Source organism: Amblyomma mixtum, chromosome 8, assembly GCF_055824585.1.
Source record: "Amblyomma mixtum isolate Tamu chromosome 8, ASM5582458v1, whole genome shotgun sequence".
NCBI lineage: Eukaryota > Metazoa > Arthropoda > Arachnida > Ixodida > Ixodidae > Amblyomma > Amblyomma mixtum.
In genome coordinates, this window is record NC_143019.1 from 75,309,367 (window position 1) to 75,328,290 (window position 18,924).

Genomic DNA, 18,924 nt, shown 5'->3' on the forward strand with positions numbered 1-18,924 from the left:
GGCTTCTGTTGGTGCAGCAGACAAGAATTCGGGGCGGCAAACAGGCGTGGAAGTGATAATGGTAAAATAGCTGAGATAGGTACCTGGCTTCTTGCACGTCGTTTAGGGTGACCATACTCAAGAATTCCGGACAAGGGCCTTTTTAAAAAGGAAACCCTTTATGCAAGCAGTTTTTTCATATCATCTAAGATTTTAATATAACAGCTAACATAACCGCAGATCACCCAACGGCAGCATCAAAAGCGTTCCTCATTGGTTTTCTGTAGCAGTCCTACTTGTTCGATGCGATCCATTGAAACCTTTTAAAAGAGAGTATTTGCTACACATAAGAAGAATAGGTCCTTAGCTTCAATATTTCCGTATAGTATCTTAAAATTTTCCGATCTTCAAATCAGAATCGATCGATCAACAGAATCAGAATCGATCGAAAATCAGCAGAATATAGGAACTAGTCTGTGGATTTGTCTCTGTTGACGAGCCCTGTTAAGCGACGTTACTGTGGTACAGAGCTTGGAAAAGTTGGCGCTGCCGCCACAACAGCTGCCGATCGTCTGTGGTGCCTACAGTTTTCATTCAAGCATAATTTGTGGAATCCTGAACATACGTGGCTTCGGCGGATGTGGTTGTTAGGGCTAGCGGCTTGTCCTTCAGTCTTGCCTTTCCGATTCCCTTCGCTAAACTGTTGTTCCCTCTTCAGGCGTCCGGGATAGCGGCCCGTTTCTGGGCGCGGCCAGCCAGTGCACTTTCGTGCTTTGTGTTGACCCGGTCACGACAGAACCAACTTTAAATATCTGCCACTTTTGCTGGGAAGGTCTAGTCTTACATTCACGAAGAACCGCATAACGAAGCTGAACGTTTTATTCCCGCCTACAACCGCGGACATTCGTTATGTTCGCTTATAATGTGGTATAAACTCTTTGACATATCTCCACAGAAAGGCTTTAAATGTAGCATAAATTCGAACCCCGACGTACTACAGAGTTCGTTTCTTTTTAGGCCCACTCACGCTGGCGTTGTTTGTCCTCATCTCTTCCTAAGCAGGATATACAGGTTGCAGAGAACGAAGGATGTGGACGGCGCGCGTCGAGGGCGGACCCTGCTGTACCAACCACGCAGCGGTCGCAATCAACGACGAGATCTACTCGTTTGGCGGCTACTGCGTCGACGAGGTCAACACGATGCGCCGGCCCATGGACGTGCACGTTCTCAACACGGGTACGTGTCGCCCAAGAAGTACTGTAACCTTGGCGTGCCACGTGTCACGATTCGGTGACATCAGATGTTTACAAAATGAGTGGAGTTTTGCAGCAAGACTTGCCCATTAAGATTCTCTGTTGCTGCAGTCCATATTTTCGCGTAGGCTGCATATTTTATTGTCTTTTTAACAGGCTTCTGTCTCTGCACACACCGTTGATAAACATATTCTTTAGCGACCATACATACACAAGCTTGATTGTTGATTTTTCTGCACGTGCTAACAACGGTTACATTTCAGATTCGCGCATCAAAGTGGCTGCAACGCTCTGGTGAGCTGGTGCCTATCTGCTACTGAATTCTAGAGCCTGCCTAGACGCTTTAAACGAAAGATGCCACATATTTTGCGCATAGACGTATTTCGAGGCTCCTTTAGCAAAGAATATTGTAGGTAACAACCTTCAACAAACTCTGCACTTTCCCAGTGAGACCAGCTCCCATAGCTATACCCTGGGATAGCAGTTACTGCATGCAGTGCAGTGTAAACGTACTTTCTTTGGTTCTGCAGTTTTGGCTCACAACGAAAGACTTTGAAATTAAAATTGGTTTTCATGGGAAGGGATTGGCGCAGTAACTGTCTCACATATCTCGGTGGACACGCGAGCCGCGCCGTAAGGAAGGGATAAAGGAGGAAGTGAAAGAAGAAAGAAAGAGGTGCAATAGTGGAGGCCTTCGGAACAAATTCGACAGCCTGGGGATCTTATAGTGCTTTTTTTAGGACAGGAAAGGTTCAGTAACTGTCTCATTGTTGGAAGCCTCAACCATGCCTTGAGGGAAGGGAGGAAGGTGAGAGTACCGTAGCCGAGGTGTACAGACTATTTTCGGCCACATCGGCACCATTAATTGCAACATGGGGCTATGTGCACTGACATCGAAAAGCGGAGAGGCGTCGTTTGACTTTCGCCACAGTTGAGAAGCGTCTGCCGCGGACGGGTTCGAACCCGGCAACTCATGCTTAGTAGCCCAACCCTTAACTACTGCTCCACCGCGGCAGGTGATCAAAGTGGAAGTTTCCACTAGGATGCAACGATGCAAAGTTTCCGCATTGAGGCATCTAGCGTTGCTGTGTTGCGTTTTAGGTTTAAGTTTATGGGGGTTTACGTCCCAAAACGACTCAGGTTAAGAAGGACGCCGTAGTGATGGGATCCAGAAATTCTGAACACCTCGGGACCTTTAACATGCGCTTAAATCGCACAGTACACGGGCCTCTAGAATTTCCCGTCCAGTGAATTTACACCACCGCGTCCGGGATCAAACCTGCGTCGCTGCGTAGTGTTTAATGACGCATAGACACCTAAGGCTACCATGCACCAAGCAAAATAAAGCATCTATCGCTTAAAAGCGCACTCATGCCACGCGTTCAAGAGCCATGCATACAGAAATGGGAGATAAGAACTCGTGATACCGCCGCGGTGGCTCAGTGGCTATGGCACTCGGCTACTGACTGGAAAGACGCGGGTTCGATCCCGGCCGTGGCGGTCGAATTTCGGTGGAGGCGAAATTCTCGCGGTACGTGTACTGTGCGATGTCGGTGCACTTTAAAGAACCTCAGGTGGTTGAAATAACCTGGGCCCTTCACTACGGCGTCCCTCAAAGCCTGGGTCGCTCTGGGAAATTAAACCCCCATAACCCAGGAGATTTAGAGCCTATAGGTTGTACTGCGGTGCCACAGATAAAATATCTGAACGTTGTCGGAGCATGCTTTTTATGTTTTCGCATCACCGCCCGAGCAACACATGATGCTGGCCTTCCACTCGGCGCAAAAGAGATCACGCAGTTCTGCATCACTGCGAATTCACAGCATGCTCAGGCGCTTGCGATCAGCTTGTTAACTAAGTGTACTAGTCTTTAAGGCAAGGACGCTGCATAGGTACTGTGCATTAGGGAGTCTTGATGTCTAACCGCTGAATATGTCGGCCGTAAATACACCGACGTTGCCTTTTCTCCCTTCGGAACCAATGTGTAAATGTGGGATTTTTGTGCGTTTATTTTGCCTTTGCTGCCTTACTTGCAAGTATATGTGGTGTTTGAACTCGGGCAGGTGAGTAGCGTGCTAGCCTGAAAAATAAAGCTGAGAATCTTTAAGAAACGCGCAGACGTCAGGAAAGTATGGCAGGCGGCCTTCATGAAGCCATTGAGCGATAACAATCGACTCCTTTTTTTCTTTTCAATCCACGGGCAGAACCCTTGAGAATAATTTTAACACGCGTGTTGCGTTGAAATTATTTTTGCATGCTTCGCCCCTAAGTTAAGTTCTAGATTAGTGTTCCTTGGTTGTTCTTTGGTCCTACAGGCGAAGCTCCTCAGCTGATATGGCGCTGTAAATAAACGGACACGCTAGGAAAACTAGGCCTAACAGTGAGATCAAAAATCGCGAGTCTTCGCGCCACGTTCTGGCTGTCCACGTCAGTCCGAATTTGAGACGAAAAGTGAGAAAGTTAAGCCATACATTTTTCTCATTCTGAATACCCTTAGAGCGGCTCTGTAAAGACACATGCTCATATGATATCTTCGTTTGCTCGCAGTATTCCGTTATCGCTGATGTCAATTCTCTGTCATCCCCAGGTAAAAGGGGAAGTGCGAATAACTTAATGAAGCAAAACATTTTGGTGCTCCGCCGCAGACTCCCTTCGGTGGACGCTGATCCCCGTGCAGAGCAACCTGGAGAGCGTTCCCTTCCAGCGGTCAGGCCACACCGTAGTGGCGTACGGCGAGTACGCATACCTGTGGGGAGGACGCAACGAGGACGGAGCCTGCAACATCCTCTATCGCTTCGACACCGGTGGGTTTAGTCGAATTCTATGGCTTCAAGACGATATCGTACGTGCTGAAGAAAGTCGGGCCATGCTGAGGACTGCGTGATAGGTCCGTAATCGGGCTGCTGACTTCTCGCTTTGAGAACCAGGGCACTCCAGACGACTGAAGGGATCGTCTATGCATGGTTTTATGCGAAGTATACTACTTTAGCTACCACTTCAGCCCTTCACCGTGGTTATGCGCCTCCAAATCACGTGATACATGACGTCACACCCCGTGACACGATGACGTCACGGCAGTGGAGAAACGGGGGCCCACCTCGCGCCGTCGCTGTGGTTGTGCGCCTCCAAATCACGTGATACATGACGTCACACCACGTGACACGATGACGTCACGACAGTGCAGAAACTGGGGCCCACCTCGCGCCGTCGCTGTGGTTGTGCGCCTCCAAATCACGTGATACATGACGTCACACCACGTGACACGATGACGTCACGACAGTGGAGAAACGGGGGCCCACCTCGCGCCGTCGCTGTGGTTGTGCGCCTCCAAATTACGCGACACGTTGATGCTTCGCATTCTCCAGGCTTAACCAAGTTAAGCCTCAGCCATTTTTGTTCCCTATGTATGTATGGTTTTCTTTGGGACTGAGCAGTTCCGCTGTTGATTGTTTCTGTCGTTCTTGACTGACACAGTGAGTCCCACAGATTTTGCTATCCACCTAAGTGTGTCAGTGCAGCTTGTCCGATTGTGCTTTGAAAATTGCGAAAGACACGGGTGGAATGTTAATAGTTAGATGTCGACAAGAAACGATTAAGCGATAGGCAAGAATATTCAGGCCACTATTGTCGGCAGCCTACGCCTGCGTTACTAAAGTGTGCCGTATGTGAGGATAACTTGTTCGAGACGAAGAAGTGTACACAAACATGCAAAACGAACGGATAACCTTCCTATTCTTAAACAATTGGGGATGCAGGGTTTGATTGATTGACGAAGACTATTACAAGCAATAAAAGTACGGAGGATGGTGAATCAGAGAGCCGGGAGCTCCATGGGGTGAATGTTACTGCGTGGCGTTGATATTTGCGGATATGCACAAGAATGTGGGTTAGGTTTGAAGGATCTTAGCAAAGCTTAGACGCATTGGAGTAGCGGCCAGGATACAGGAATGATTTCCAAGTTACAGTAGGAAAGATCCACCAATAGTGGAGACACCTGCATATTGGCCAGTTCAGGAGAAGACTAAGCTCAGAGCACTGCAAAATCAAATAGGGGTACGAAGCCAGAATACGGTAGTGCATTGTATTCAAAAAGTGCCATATCGTTGTGTAAAGTGCCGGACACGCGTGAGTTTGCCATTGTATTTTGCAAAGAATACCGGTAGCAATTGCCTTGAACGTAGTGGTTCTGAATTCCTGGAAGGCTTGTTTGTGTAACGAACACAAATATACGCCTGAACTCCGTGCTATCCCTGAGCACTACACCCGGTTCTGACAGGACAATGAAGTTTTACCTTTCTCACTGCGACCGTTTGTCAGTCCTCTCTAAATAAAATGAGTCCTTACTATTTTATACAAAAATGAACTTTGTACACAGCAATTTTTTTCAAGTTAGGGAACAAACGAGGATTAATGATATGCTTACACGAGATCAAGAATTCGGCTCGCAGAATGCATGCAATGTGAAGGCAAGAGTAGCGATTGTCGTTGACGTTAATAGAATAATTCCAAAGGAAGGCAAGCGAAGCAGGGGCGCCAGAAAGTTAGGTGACCGAATGAGATCAGGTTCGTGGGAATAAGGTGGGTGTTGCTGGTACACGACGCAGTCAGTTGGAGGGAGTGGGGGAGGCCATTATCTTGAAGGTGGCGTAGTCAGTGCACTAATGATTATGTTGATATGAAATAACGTTCTCTAGCCGACGTCTGCTGTAATTAAGAAAGTCCCCTATGGTTAGCCTCAGGACCAATGGCATCACCTGTATGCGATCTAGTTGCGATAATGGAACAAAAAGAATACTATTTCCGACAGGAGCATCGAAAAAGGCTCACTTTCTTACGTGTGAGAAAAGGAACGTTGTTTCGTACCATATGTGACAAACGATCACTGAACGCTTACGATTGTGTAACGCGAATGCTTGTAAGTCAGCTGTGATGTGTTCGCTTGCACCCATCCTTGTCCTACGATTGTGTAACGGGAATGCTTGTAAGTCAGCTGTGATGTGTTCGCTTGCACCCATCCTTGTCCTACGATTGTGTAACGGGAATGCTTGTAAGTCAGCTGTGATGTGTTCGCTTGCACCCATCCTTGTCGCCGGTACAGTTCGAACCAGCCACCTCTCACAGCCGAGGCGAGCGCCTAGAAATTTGGCCACCCGTCACCTTCAATCTCTCTTTCTCGATTCTCGTCCCAGGCCCACTTTCTCTCCCTCTTGCCTCGTAAATGTGGAGACAGCAATTTCCCTGTCTGCACTTTGCCAATGGCTTCTTCAAGTATTCTACATTCCCTTTCACCCATATTCTCTAAATATGAAGATGGGAATTCCCCGTCTCTCTACTTTGCCAACTTTCACACCTCGAATGCCGATGAAGACAACGGCGCGAAACTGATGGCTCAGCTGATAAGAACTAACGCTGTACAACACAAGACTGTGCTCTTCTATGTGACGGATTATGAATTTACTGTTTCCACTTGCGTTTGTTTCCTCGGCATCTCTTACTCCTACTGCGCGAGCTGTCGGCGGAGAATTCGGAGAGACAATTCAAACATTTATTGTGGGGATACCTCGAAGTCGCACAGGGTTAGAAGGGGGACCAGGTATTAATCGTTCACCTTTTACTCAGACAGACTCACCTCGTCCTACAAGGAGGTTCAATCATTATAACATTTGGATTCTAAGCCCATTGTCGTTGCATTCAAACCGTGCCACTACTGTAGCATTTCTATGGAAGCGACATTCAAAGACGGGCTTGTGTTGTGGGATGTCATTATAAGGCAGTCTGAGTTTCCCAGACGCCCTCTTGAAAATGTGAATTGCGATGTTGTGGCCACACACCACACCCTACCATGCCAACCATAAGCGTTGCGAATTGCAGACAAGGAACGATAGGATGAGATGGAGGTCTAGATCATACATATTGCAAGGAAGACTAGCTTTGCTAGTGACTAAAAATATGCACCAAAATTAGAGGAATAGTTGCGGCCTTAATGCAGGGAATGCGTTTTCTGAGTTCCGAATACATTCAATTCATTCCTCGAGCGTCTCAAGTTCTTCACCCTCTTGGTGGTACCGGTTTCTTGACCTTCCACTTGCGTAGCGTCGATGACGTGGCTGCGTCCCCGTACCTCGGGCGAGACTCCGGCGGCGCGCGAGGGCCACTCGGCGTGCGTGGTGGGCAACCGCATGTACGTGTTTGGCGGCGTCGAGGAAGACGACGTACGGCTCTCCCAGGATGTGCACGTACTCGACCTGGACACCATGAAGTGGCACCTCCTGGTCACTAGAGTGCGTAATGGGGAGCTTTGCTTCTAGCTCTGTTCTATTATCTACCACTGGGGATTAAGGTCGAAACTCGTGTTAAAATATATTTTAGCGGAAATAAACACTACAAAACGGGTTTGCTCAGAGCAGATATTACGAAGAGCTTATGATTTCTGCTTTCTTAGGACATATTACATTACGCGAGTAGGAGGTTCGCCATGAATTTCGGAAGGAGCGCAACATCTCTTAACGCAGTAGCTGAACTCAGCATCTGAATCCAAATCGCTCATTAAAACACGCGCTTGGATTTCACGGAGACACAGAGCTTCCTCTGGATGGCTGATTGGAATACACATAACTGTAACAAGCGCATTCCACGTTGCCAGAAAAATAGCCTGCGACTGCAGGGCGCTACATTGGCACAGTAGACATAAAAACTTTCTGGGAAGACATGGCTTCGACAAGCGCGCCTGAGAGCTAGCCAGAGATCAACGGGAGATCTCTTTACACCATGAAGGGCTAGAGACACAAGTTATTTGGGATTTTTGCCTTAAAAGTGGCCTGCATGCTCATTAATTATAAAAATGACCTCCAAACACCAGTGCAAAGCGTGAACAATTGGTGCCAAATGATTTTGTACCGGCACTTTTTTACTCGGTCGGCGGCAGCTCTATAATGCACTTTGACATTACGGTCGACCTGGCAACCTGGGCTTACTACATTCTGGTGACGTCGGCATCGCCGGCAAACACTGGCTGTTCCTGTTAACATCCTCTGCGTTTGGTGACACCACAACAATAATGCAAGGGCATTTTGATATCACTTAATTGGGGGAAATGCGGAGCGGCTCCTCGAACAACGTTCGAAATCATAATAAAGTATGTTCATCTCAAGGCCTGCGTCTAAAACTTCCTACACGTCATCTCCTTATGGCCATGAAACAAACTACGTCTTTTTTTTTTGAAATGGTAATGAAAATTAGTTTTTGAAGAAAGGAAATGGTGCAGAAAGTATCACATATCTCGGTGGACATCCAAACCGCGCCCAAAAGAAGTGAAAAAGAAGGGCATTAAAGAACAAAGGAAGCAAGAAGTGTCGTAGTGGAGGACTCTGGAATAATTTCGGCCACCTGGGGTCTATACCGTGCACACCGCTCAGCACACGAGCGCATTTTGCGTTTCGACTTCATCGAAACGTGGCCGGCAAGGTTGGGTTTCAATCCGGGTATTCCGGAAGCCACCGCGGCAGATAATCTTTTTTTTAAGCATGAAATGCTTTTAGCTCCCGTTGTCGGCAGTGTGGTGACGTCACGCCGAGACCGAGAGCCAACAACCGGGCACTAAACTCCTCTCAACCGGGCACTGAAGCGAGAGCATCCGGGCACCGTGCGAGATTTAACGAGACTCTCTAAGCCCTCCTACAGGACCGGCACACAAGCGCCGGTAGCTTCGCGCCGAACGGGTGGTGGCGTTTCTCTCCTCCTGTACTGTGCGGTTCGGGTGCCCACCGAGATGACAGAATCACTGCGTAATTTCCTTTCCTCAAAAACCGTCGCGTTCAAAGGGCAAGGCATCGAGCTGAACGGGTGGTGGTGTTCCGTGGACTGCCTAGCAGCGCTACAACGCGCTGTCGCGTCCCACTCCTAAAGGCGAAGGATAAGCGTCATTAATTAGTAATTAATTAGTATTTAGTCATTAATCAGTAGTTGGTCACAAATTAGTAATTTGTCATTTCTACTCTCAGCTACGGGAGAGGAAGAGATTTTTTCCTTTGAAATCTTGTGTCGGTTCCCGTTTAAGTGCAAATAGCGGGAAGTTTGATGATGATGATGATGGCGACTTGTTTGTGCATGCCTTCCCCCCGGACAGGGTGTCTCTCCAGAGTGGCGAGGCTTTCACTCTGCTGTGACCATCGGCCACCGCATCTACGTCTGGGGTGGCCGGCGCGGCTCTGACGCGGCGCCCGCGCAGCTCCCCGAGAATGTGGCATACAGCGACCGCCTCGCCTACCTGGACACAGTGAATGGCGTCTGGGTGCACCCCGTCACACGGGGCTCCACACCTCTCGCCAGGTGTAGCCACTCCTCCTGTAAGTGGCAGATTCCCCCCTGCGTATTGTAACAGCTCTTTGCAGTTTAAGAAACACACTCAATGTACCGATAACAGAATTCTTCTGAGGATTTCATTTATAGAGTACTACTTTTCGAATTATATACTCTGCAAGCGCTCCTATCGTGGGAACTTCGTTTGCATTTCTCAAATCATTTCACATCCTAAGCATTGCTCCCGCTAAAACTGGGGAAGGGATGAACTGAGCAAAGTAAACATCAGATCTTTACGCAATCGGAGACGGCAAAATATTATTTTACGTTGAAAACTGAAGCAAATCAGATTTAAATTGCGTTGCTGACCGAGTCTCTGCGAAAGAATGAAAAAGAAAACGCAAAAGCCAGTAAAGAACTATGTCCAACAATTTCGGACTAATTTTTTTTAAAGTGAAAAATGAAGATATTTTAATGGTAATATGAAGGTAATGATGGTCCATTCTTATGATATGTAGCAGTAACCTTCTTTTCAATTGTTTCCATCGATCGCATCGAACAGTTAGGACTCCCGCAGAAAACGAACTGGTAACGCTTTTTATGATGCCAAAAACGGTAACAGACAAAAATTGAAGACTGCCGTCTGGTGATCTGCAGATATATGGATTTTTATATAGAAATCTTGCATCATATAAAAAAAATTCCGTTTATCAATGGTTTCCCACTCCAAAATGTTTTTGCCCAGAATTTCTAGGTATGACAGATGCTGAATATGAACAATACAAAGAGCCCAGGAATCATTTGCGCTTCGCGCAGTCAGATTTATGAGAACAGGTGAAGCAATCTCTTATTTTTCGGCGTACACTACGTAACGTCGCTATGATTGATATCCTTCACAGGACACACAAGATGCTTCCAAAAGATATTCACTTGTTTGCTGCGGCCTGTTGATATGCCGGGAAGCAGCGCTATTAATCCGATAGCATTTAAATTGTCGTCTCGCAAACTGTAAAGAAATTTTCTGATTGGCCGAAAGGGTTACGAAGCTATCAGCCCACCAATTCGAAATTTTGAAGACGGTTATGCTCCACTACCTTCCATCTTATTATCACATTGAATTTTACCTGTCGATCACACTTATCTATATTAATCCCCCAACAATCCAATTTAGCTTACCCAAATCCCGCACTAATTAGTATAATTTACCCACGGATCCGCAGTATTCCACTCGCTAATCCCCAGTAATCCACCATAATTAAATTTCAGTGGTGGGACACCTTTCAATATTGGGGGGAGGGAGGGGGTTATCTGGAATATTTAGGGGTGGGACGTTTGATAAATCCTGCCGCATTTTCTACATTCAGAATTGGATTAAGAAGCTGCCAAGTTTTTTATGCCAAGTTAATGAGATCTTAGTTGAAATCAAGAGGAAGAAATGGGCTTGGGCAGGGCATGTAATGCGAAGGCAAGATAACCGCTGGTCCTTAAGGGTAACGGAGTGGATTCCAAGAGAAAGCAAACATAGCAGGGGACGGCAGAAAGTTAGGTGGGCGGATGAGATTAAGTTTGCGGGGATACAATGGCGGCAACTGACAAAGGACAGGGTTAATTGGAGAGACATGGGAGAGGCCTTTGTCCTGCAGTGGGTATAGTTAGGCTGATGATGATGATGAAGTTTTTTATACATGAGGCAGACTCGCGTACCTTAGCCAAGATGTTACTGGTTCTCAGTTCGGGTTGAGTAGCTTCGTGTTTTCGCCGAGTAAGACTGTCTCACGTTCTATTTCGAACAAGAGAGACATGCACTTTTCAGTGCAGAAAATAATGGCACACCATTTCACATTCAACACTACTGATATTTTGATAAAACCTTAGGTAGCCTTATTCATTAGATGTATTGCGCAAACTGTGCGGAGGTTAGTGTCGCATCCCTTAACCAAGCTGAGGAAATCATGATAAACCAGGAGGAAAACGGCGCAAAAAAACTTGGACAAAAGAGACAAACACGACAGGACGCTGGTCCTGTCGTGTTTGTCTCTTTTGTCCACGTTTTTTTGCGCCGTTTTCCTCCTGAATTATGAACCAACTAGCCCAAACTAGAGTTCTTCTTGATCATGATAAACGCTTCTAGTTTATGCGGCTCTCATCATGTGCCGTGTAGCGCCGGGCACTCAGACCTCTGGGGATAATGCACATCTTCTGCACATCGCATTGGTCTTTTACATCGGTCGGAAAGAGATCATCTGAACGCATGAAACAAATTATGAGGTGTCGTTTAGTAGCGAGGGGGAAGTGACGGCAATGATGATAATATGTTGGTTCGTGTATTATCTTTCGTAATTTTGCCTTTTTTCATAGTTACAAGTATATTACATCCCCTCTGAGTTACATGAAGTTCGCTGCCGGAGGAAAACAGGTGGCGCTAGTAGCTCTTGCCAGGAAAGGTGAGCTTGTATCTTCGCCTCATGTGACAGCAAAAGCTCTCGAGTTTTTTCTAAACGCTGAGCTAGGTGAACGGGGAACCAGCAGTTAAAGATAGAGCAAAGTTAATGATGAAGGAGCTCGGAGAACAGCCTGAGTAGATGTTGGCAACAATGGGCATACTTACCTCACGGAATATCATGTGCGCACTCTGAGTTGCAGCTTTTTTAATTGGCACCACACAAATAATTCCAGTGCAACAAAACGCCCAAGAAAGTATGTAAGGTAAGGTTTCGGGCTTTGACCTGAAGGCCAGACTCGCTCAATCCGAGGCAGGTTGCTATCAAGTGACACATCTCACTTTTTGGAGAGTTGTTAACAAAGCATCTGAAACGCCGTGAGCCAATGAAGAGATGTAACGATCAGTCCGTAAATCTCTGTCTCAGTCATAGATGTCGCCTGAGCTCTTCTAGAACGTGTTCCTTCAGAAACAGGAGAAGGCTGCATAACATAAAAGCTCCAGAAATTCTCTCTCTTGGCCGCTACGTAGCTGGCACTTTGCAGTGTTTTCGCCCCAGTCTAAATAGTAGTGGTAACTCTGAACTCTGGCAGCACTGACTTACTTCGATTTGCAGCACCTACGAGATGCGTATTTTGTACCACACTTAAAGTATTCAAGTTGGCACTGTCACCTTAAATTTTTCCCGCACTCTTTGCCTGCAGTTGTTCACAATGGAGAGATGCACGTTTTCGGAGGCTACAATGGTCTCCTGGCGACCTTCTTCGGAGACATGCACAAATATGACCCAGGTACTTTGCGCGCAAATTAGTCACCTATGAGATAAGAAATACACAACGCAGCCTTTCCTTCAAGCGGAACCAGTCGTATTTCGTAAGGGATCGCGTAACCTCGCGTAAATGGGGTTGGAAACGCTGAAACCTGCAAATCGCCATCAGTCTGAATTAAGGAACGGGATGTGTCACTCACCCGTCAAGAGCTGACCTTGCTAAGTAATCGGCCATCTCGTTTGAATGAATACCTGCATGGCCAGGAACCCAGACAAAACGAACCTCCTTTAAAGCGGATGGGACAAAAAATCGCAGGAAACAGCTCAAACATTTTTTTGCGAAGTTTGAAGGGAGAATAAAACTGACAAACAATCAGCCAGGTTGATAACGTGGGAACATGACATGGAATTTTGTGCACGGTCATTCCAAGAAGCAAACATTCTGCAAAGAGTATAGGAATATAATCTGGGATGCGGACAGAATAGCACCATGCCAAATCCTGCGAAAAGATGCCAACTGCAGCTTTTAGGCAGCTGTCGGAGGCATTGGTAGAAAGCACCGTACGATGGGGGTATTCCGCTATATGATCAGAAAGAATACAGTTTAGAATGTTTTCGGGCATGGGTTTCGCAAGAGATTGGTAGATGTGGTCATAATGGAATTCTACTGCTCCCGGCGTGTCATCAACCCACAGCAAAGAACTCAGATCAACACCAATCGGTGTTAAAATGGTCCCGCGTTAACGTAATTTGTGGCATTTGATACCGTGGCTAATGAAGACAAAAAACAGGCCAGCTGAGATACAAAAATAGGAATACTGACATCAGTCATCGGGTGAAATGACCTGAGGGAAGTTCGCACCGCGAGTACTTGAAAGTGGGAAATTAGATCGCGCTCTGCATTGCCCATCATGGTCTTCCCCACCTTCCACCCGCGGCGCGAAGAGAGACACGGCATTCTCTATCTACATCGTCGTTTTTATTCGTCATGCAATTCTTCTTTTCCACGTTTGTGGAATTTAGATAAAAATTCTTTTTTTTAAACTAAAGGCCTCTGTGTAGTTACTTCGAATTTAATTTTTCGGCTCAGAAGTTAAAATGATGTTCCTGGTTTCTCACATCTGTCAACACTTGTATTAATGCCATCTTTCTTTGTCCAAACACCTATTTTTAAACTTTGGTGGTGGTCTTCTCTAAAACACGCGATAGATAAAGCTACTACATTCACCGACGCCTAAGAAGGACCCGAAATTTTCTTCTCAGAAGTGGTAACCATTCATTACACTGTGACGCCAAATTAACATTTTGGAAATGAGTCCGTAAGCGTAACACTTGTCACGTCCGAGAGTAACATTAACCTCCTGCGTGAACAATGTGGACAGCTATGTCGAGAAATATACAGTGTTCTCTCCGACATAAACCTGATCAGTTGTCTCTCAAGTGACTTCATTTCGTCAGCAAAAGAGATTCACGTGACTGCAGCTTTCCGTCCAATGTTTGAATAATGGGAGCGACACCAACAGTTTAACACTGTTCATTGCCATTAACATTTACGAAACTTTATGCACCGTAGCACGCATTTGTGGTTATTCGCCGCAGTATTTTTTAGTATGTAAATACTAGTTTTTGAAAATTATTTGCTCTTTGTCACTTTGCTCTCCGTCTTCGATCATATTTATTGGCACTATAGCACAAGAACACCATTCCTACTCAGTTACAATAAAGTTAGTCCTTAACCTGCTGCTTCTGATTAGAATGGTTAGCCAGGTCACTTCGGTTTGTATTTTTATTTGCCAATCGGGTATATAAGAAGCAAATCATTCATTTACAAAAAGTTATACAATCTAAAGACTGTCTATGGACTTTTGTCTACAAAGTCTATAGACTGTCTATAGAGAAGTCTTAAAGAACAGTCTATAGGGAATACAAATGCTGTAGACAGTCCATAGGCAAGATATAGATTTATGGCCATACAAATTTTATGGAGATTTGTATTTAGATAGTTTATAGACTGTGAATAGACAAAAGGAAAAATCTATAGGAAGGCAATAGAGTTTAGAAAAGGTCTATAGACTTTTAATAGGTTATTTTATAACGGTGTATAGTATCTAGTAGTAACGGTATATAGTAGTAACGGTATATAGTATATAGTATAGTATTTGGTATCTCGCTAATTTCGCTTATTGCAGCCTGATGGCACGGTTCATGCTGTTTCCTTGGTGGAGTGCTTATAAAGATTGATTTAGCTTCCTATTAACTCATCCTAGAGGATACATAACGTGCTGATGCTTGCATTTGTCCAGAGCGCTCCCAATGGAGCCAGGTGAAGCCGCTCCGCAAGGGACCATGTCCACGCCGCGGCCACTGCTGTTGCATGGTCGGCGACAAAATGTTCCTCTTCGGTGGCACCAGGTACGTTCTCCAGCTCGTTGTGAATGTCCGTGTCATGACTTGAACGACTCTAAACAATCACAGTGCACGCTGCCACCTTGAGGTGGTTCAGATAAGCGCGAAGGGCCTCATTACGGTGACCTTCATAGCTGGTGTGGAGCTTCATGACGTTTAACTCCTCCTACCTAACCGCCTATTCCCTAGAAGCCCCGTGTGTCCGTGCACGTTAATGAACCCTGGGTGGTAGAAATTTCCGGAGCCCCTCACTACGGCGTCTCTCATAGCCTGAGTCGCTTTTGGACGTTAAACCCCCTAAAACCAAGCCAAACAATTTGGCAGTTGTAAGTCTGTGGAGCTTTCTTTTTCCGGGTCTATAAAAAGTGTCGCTTTATATAGGTTCCGGACTTATGTTTAGCTAGGTTTGGAAATATGCGGAAAGCCTAATTCATCTGAAAACTGCTGTTATTTTCATGCGCCCCGAATAATATCCGTGATTTTTTTCGGTAATCGCTCCCATCTCCTGCCGGTGCAGCCAGCAAAACGCCCCTGATACAGGTCGAGAGGCCAGCGACAGCGGCTCCCTCGAGGATCATCCGGACCTGCATATCCTTGATTTTGGTGAGCATCGCTGTACAAAATTTCCCAATAAAGCGATGGAACGAAGGTTTACGTAATGCAAGCAGAGAAGGTTCCACGGATGCATCGGTAGTATTGGAAGGCGGGTGCACCTGTGTAGACGGCTCCCACAGTACTCGTAAACTTGCGGATACTTTGCAATAGAAAATAGTCATAATTCGTCTCCCATTGCTTAGAGCACTACGTGAGCTTAGCTATTTGCAGGACGCCAGCAGAGTCATGATCGAAGATGGCCACTCTGCTCTTGGCACAGAATGTATTTTGGACATTTTTTAGATTTCACGCGAGACTTAGAAATTTGAACGTCACAAGTCGCTCGTTTGCAGAGAGTTTTATCTGAGCGGGCTTGTGCGCTCGCTCCGCTCAGCGAGCTAGCGGGAGCGCTACTGCGCATGCGCGAAGAGCTCAGGCGGGAGCGCACGAGCGGAACGGCTCCTTGGCCCCGCTCCCACACGTGTCAAGCGGATACCGGAGCGGCGCGATGAGCGGACCTCGCGCAATGCCTTCTGGGCTCGCGCTAGCCGAACCAAACGTAAACATTCAACATGGCAGCCGCCAGCGCTGCTTCTGTGGCAACAGGAGCTGGTCTTGCAGGACACTTTTCGGCATGGCGAACAGGTTGCGGGTGGCGTCGGATAACTTTTGAACGCAACTCGTTCACGATCGATGCTCGCACGCATAGCGGATAAATACAACCACTAGACAACGCCACAAATGCGTTCACGCGCACGCTGAGAGGGATGGCTTGCGTGGCCTTGACTTGGCTCTCGCAGTGGCAGACTTTTCAATTTTTCGTACGAAAAGTTCACTCCAAAGCACCGTTGTTACCATAAAGAATACAACAAAAGTAAACAGCTGTTATTTATTTATTCAGACATAAATCAGAGAGGCTTAATTATAACTATTTTCTGGCAAGTCCAGTTACCAACACTAGGTGGCGCAAGGAGGCGCCTCCCTTGAGCGGACGGGCAGGACAGTGAGGAGACGCAGCGCTAAAACTCAACACTTGCGCGACGCTCCGCTGCGGCCCCGCTGGGAACTGCGAGCGGAGCGGACAGTAAACCCGCTCTGCTAAAACTCTCTATTATTACCAAGTTGTCGAACATCATTCTATTGGTTTAATTGGTGAACAGATTAATGAGCAAATCAATCAGTTATAAAATCAAGCAATAAAAATATTAGCGAGTCTAAGGTAGTTATTAAGGACCACAGGATGGCCATACAGAATGGAACATATACTATAGCGTGCGCCTGACTTCTTCGGCTTGTTGTCGGACGTAACAGTACAATAACTGTGAAAAAGGACAACAAGATTGGCCTGCTCATCTGGCAATTTACTGAAATATTAACTGATAATTTTTATATAGTGCTCACTGCAATCAATGCATCTGTCCTACAGAGCCTATAGACAGTCCTAGGCTACAGGTGCAAACAATATGGAAAGGAGGACTCAATTTTTACAATTCAAAATAGTTGCTTCTGCAGTGTAAGCGAGGAGCAGCCCTTACTGTTTTTTCACGACGTACATTTCCTTCGGAACAATTAGTGGCTTTATTTTTTTTGGTACCTTAATACTGTAAACACGGACCTCCTCCATAACATTGAACTTACCGTCTCATTTCATGTTGCTGCTATAGTCGTATACAACTTAAGTCTGCAGTGAAGCTCCGCCCACATTCAGCCTCCGCGCACAGAATTCCTCCACGACAAAAAAGTGGTCCGCTGGTTTAACGTTTCTTGTTACGCAAACAAGAAGTTTATCACAAGAAAAAGAATTATGAGCTCTAGAATTTTGATACATGGATTGTTTGAGAAGGTCAAACATTAAAAAGGCGATTTCCTTTACTGTTGCGATTGGCCAGCGGAGTAATACAGGATGCCGCGGACCGCGGCCCAGTGTTAGCAACTGCTGTTTCTTTAAGTTGTATCCTACTATAGCAAATGTTATTGAGTTGTGGTCGTGATGTCGTGATGTCGAGTCTTTCCTCCTGAACTCCCCAGATATTCTGACCTTCACATCGCCTTCTTTCTCGCACTGAACTCCGCTGTCTGTCCATTCTTATTAAAGTGTTTTAATACTCCTCAGAGTTCCAGTCCATATTATAATGTCTCGGCCTCGGTTTTTTTATCAGCGCCGTCCCTCAAGACACTATGTCTGCTGGTGATGATCGACTGCCGCCTGGACATTAGCAAACTGCCGGAAGAAAATAGGCAAGTCACGCCCTCGGACCCAGCAGTGCAACGAAGAAGCGATGGCGTAATCGATTTTACTAACACAGTGAAGCCAGCTGCCCTCCACAAGCACCGCCCACCAGACACCTACTTACCCCAGCCTCCGTGCCCACCAACACCCTCCAGTAAAATTCTCTCGCGTGTGTGAGGGTTCGGCATAGAGTAGAAGCGTTCAGAGTAAAAACAATAAATTAAAATCGAACTACTATGGCATAATTGTCGCATAAGATATCTGATCATGTAGCACTTTTCTCTATCTTACCTTTGCCTAGAACAGCCTTCTAACCTTACTCAGCACCTTGCTACCTGTAAACAAGATGTCGCTGAAAATAACTTCTAACCAGGCAATTGATTCAATCAGCCGTTTATATCTAATGACTAGACGATCTGCACTTGTATAATGCCTGCAGTTTGTAGGAATGGTGGTGCTCCTCATTGCAACCACTAATGATGGGAGCCAGATCTCATTGAGTTCCAACAGTTTCCATGTGGATTTTTCTCATTTATTGCGCCGTAAGAGAGCAGCAGATGCAAATAGAGGAATCCGGGTCGTAGGCCTACCGGAATATAGTGCACTCATACGCGCCGCAAGTTCTGTCTGTGACATTTCTTCCTCTATGCTCTCGCAGGTGGCAGATCAACCGCATGACCTCCAAGAACGCGTCATCGAGTCTCGGGCTCGGTCTTTGAATCACGTGATTTTGTCATTATTGAAAAACTTTGGAAGTGGTCATGCAGGTCATTCTCTCTCCGGTAATATTGATTACAGGTATGTTGTTTCCTGAGATAAAGAAATATTAAAGCAGAGGAGGAGCGGCCATTAAAATATAAATATACAGAAGATGGTTTGCTTTAGAATGGAATCTTACTTCATTTTATGAAGATGTGCGAGTTATGATTGGCATATTCGTATAGTTTCGCATGGT

The 18,924-nt window shown here is 46.2% G+C and overlaps 1 protein-coding gene across 1 annotated transcript; it reads left to right on the plus strand.

Annotated features, from left to right (window-relative positions):
- Window positions 1-1,067: 1,067 nt before the first annotated feature.
- On the plus strand, window positions 1,068-18,688 carry LOC149333045 (kelch domain-containing protein 3-like). The gene is made up of 10 exons (XM_089555967.1): window positions 1,068-1,215; window positions 3,878-4,036; window positions 7,326-7,513; window positions 9,358-9,577; window positions 12,675-12,761; window positions 15,043-15,151; window positions 15,338-15,349; window positions 15,663-15,748; window positions 17,899-17,977; window positions 18,628-18,688. The coding sequence occupies exons 1-10, from the start codon at window positions 1,068-1,070 to the stop codon at window positions 18,686-18,688; spliced, it is 1,149 nt and encodes a 382-aa protein (XP_089412093.1).
- The last annotated feature ends 236 nt before the right edge of the window (window positions 18,689-18,924 follow it).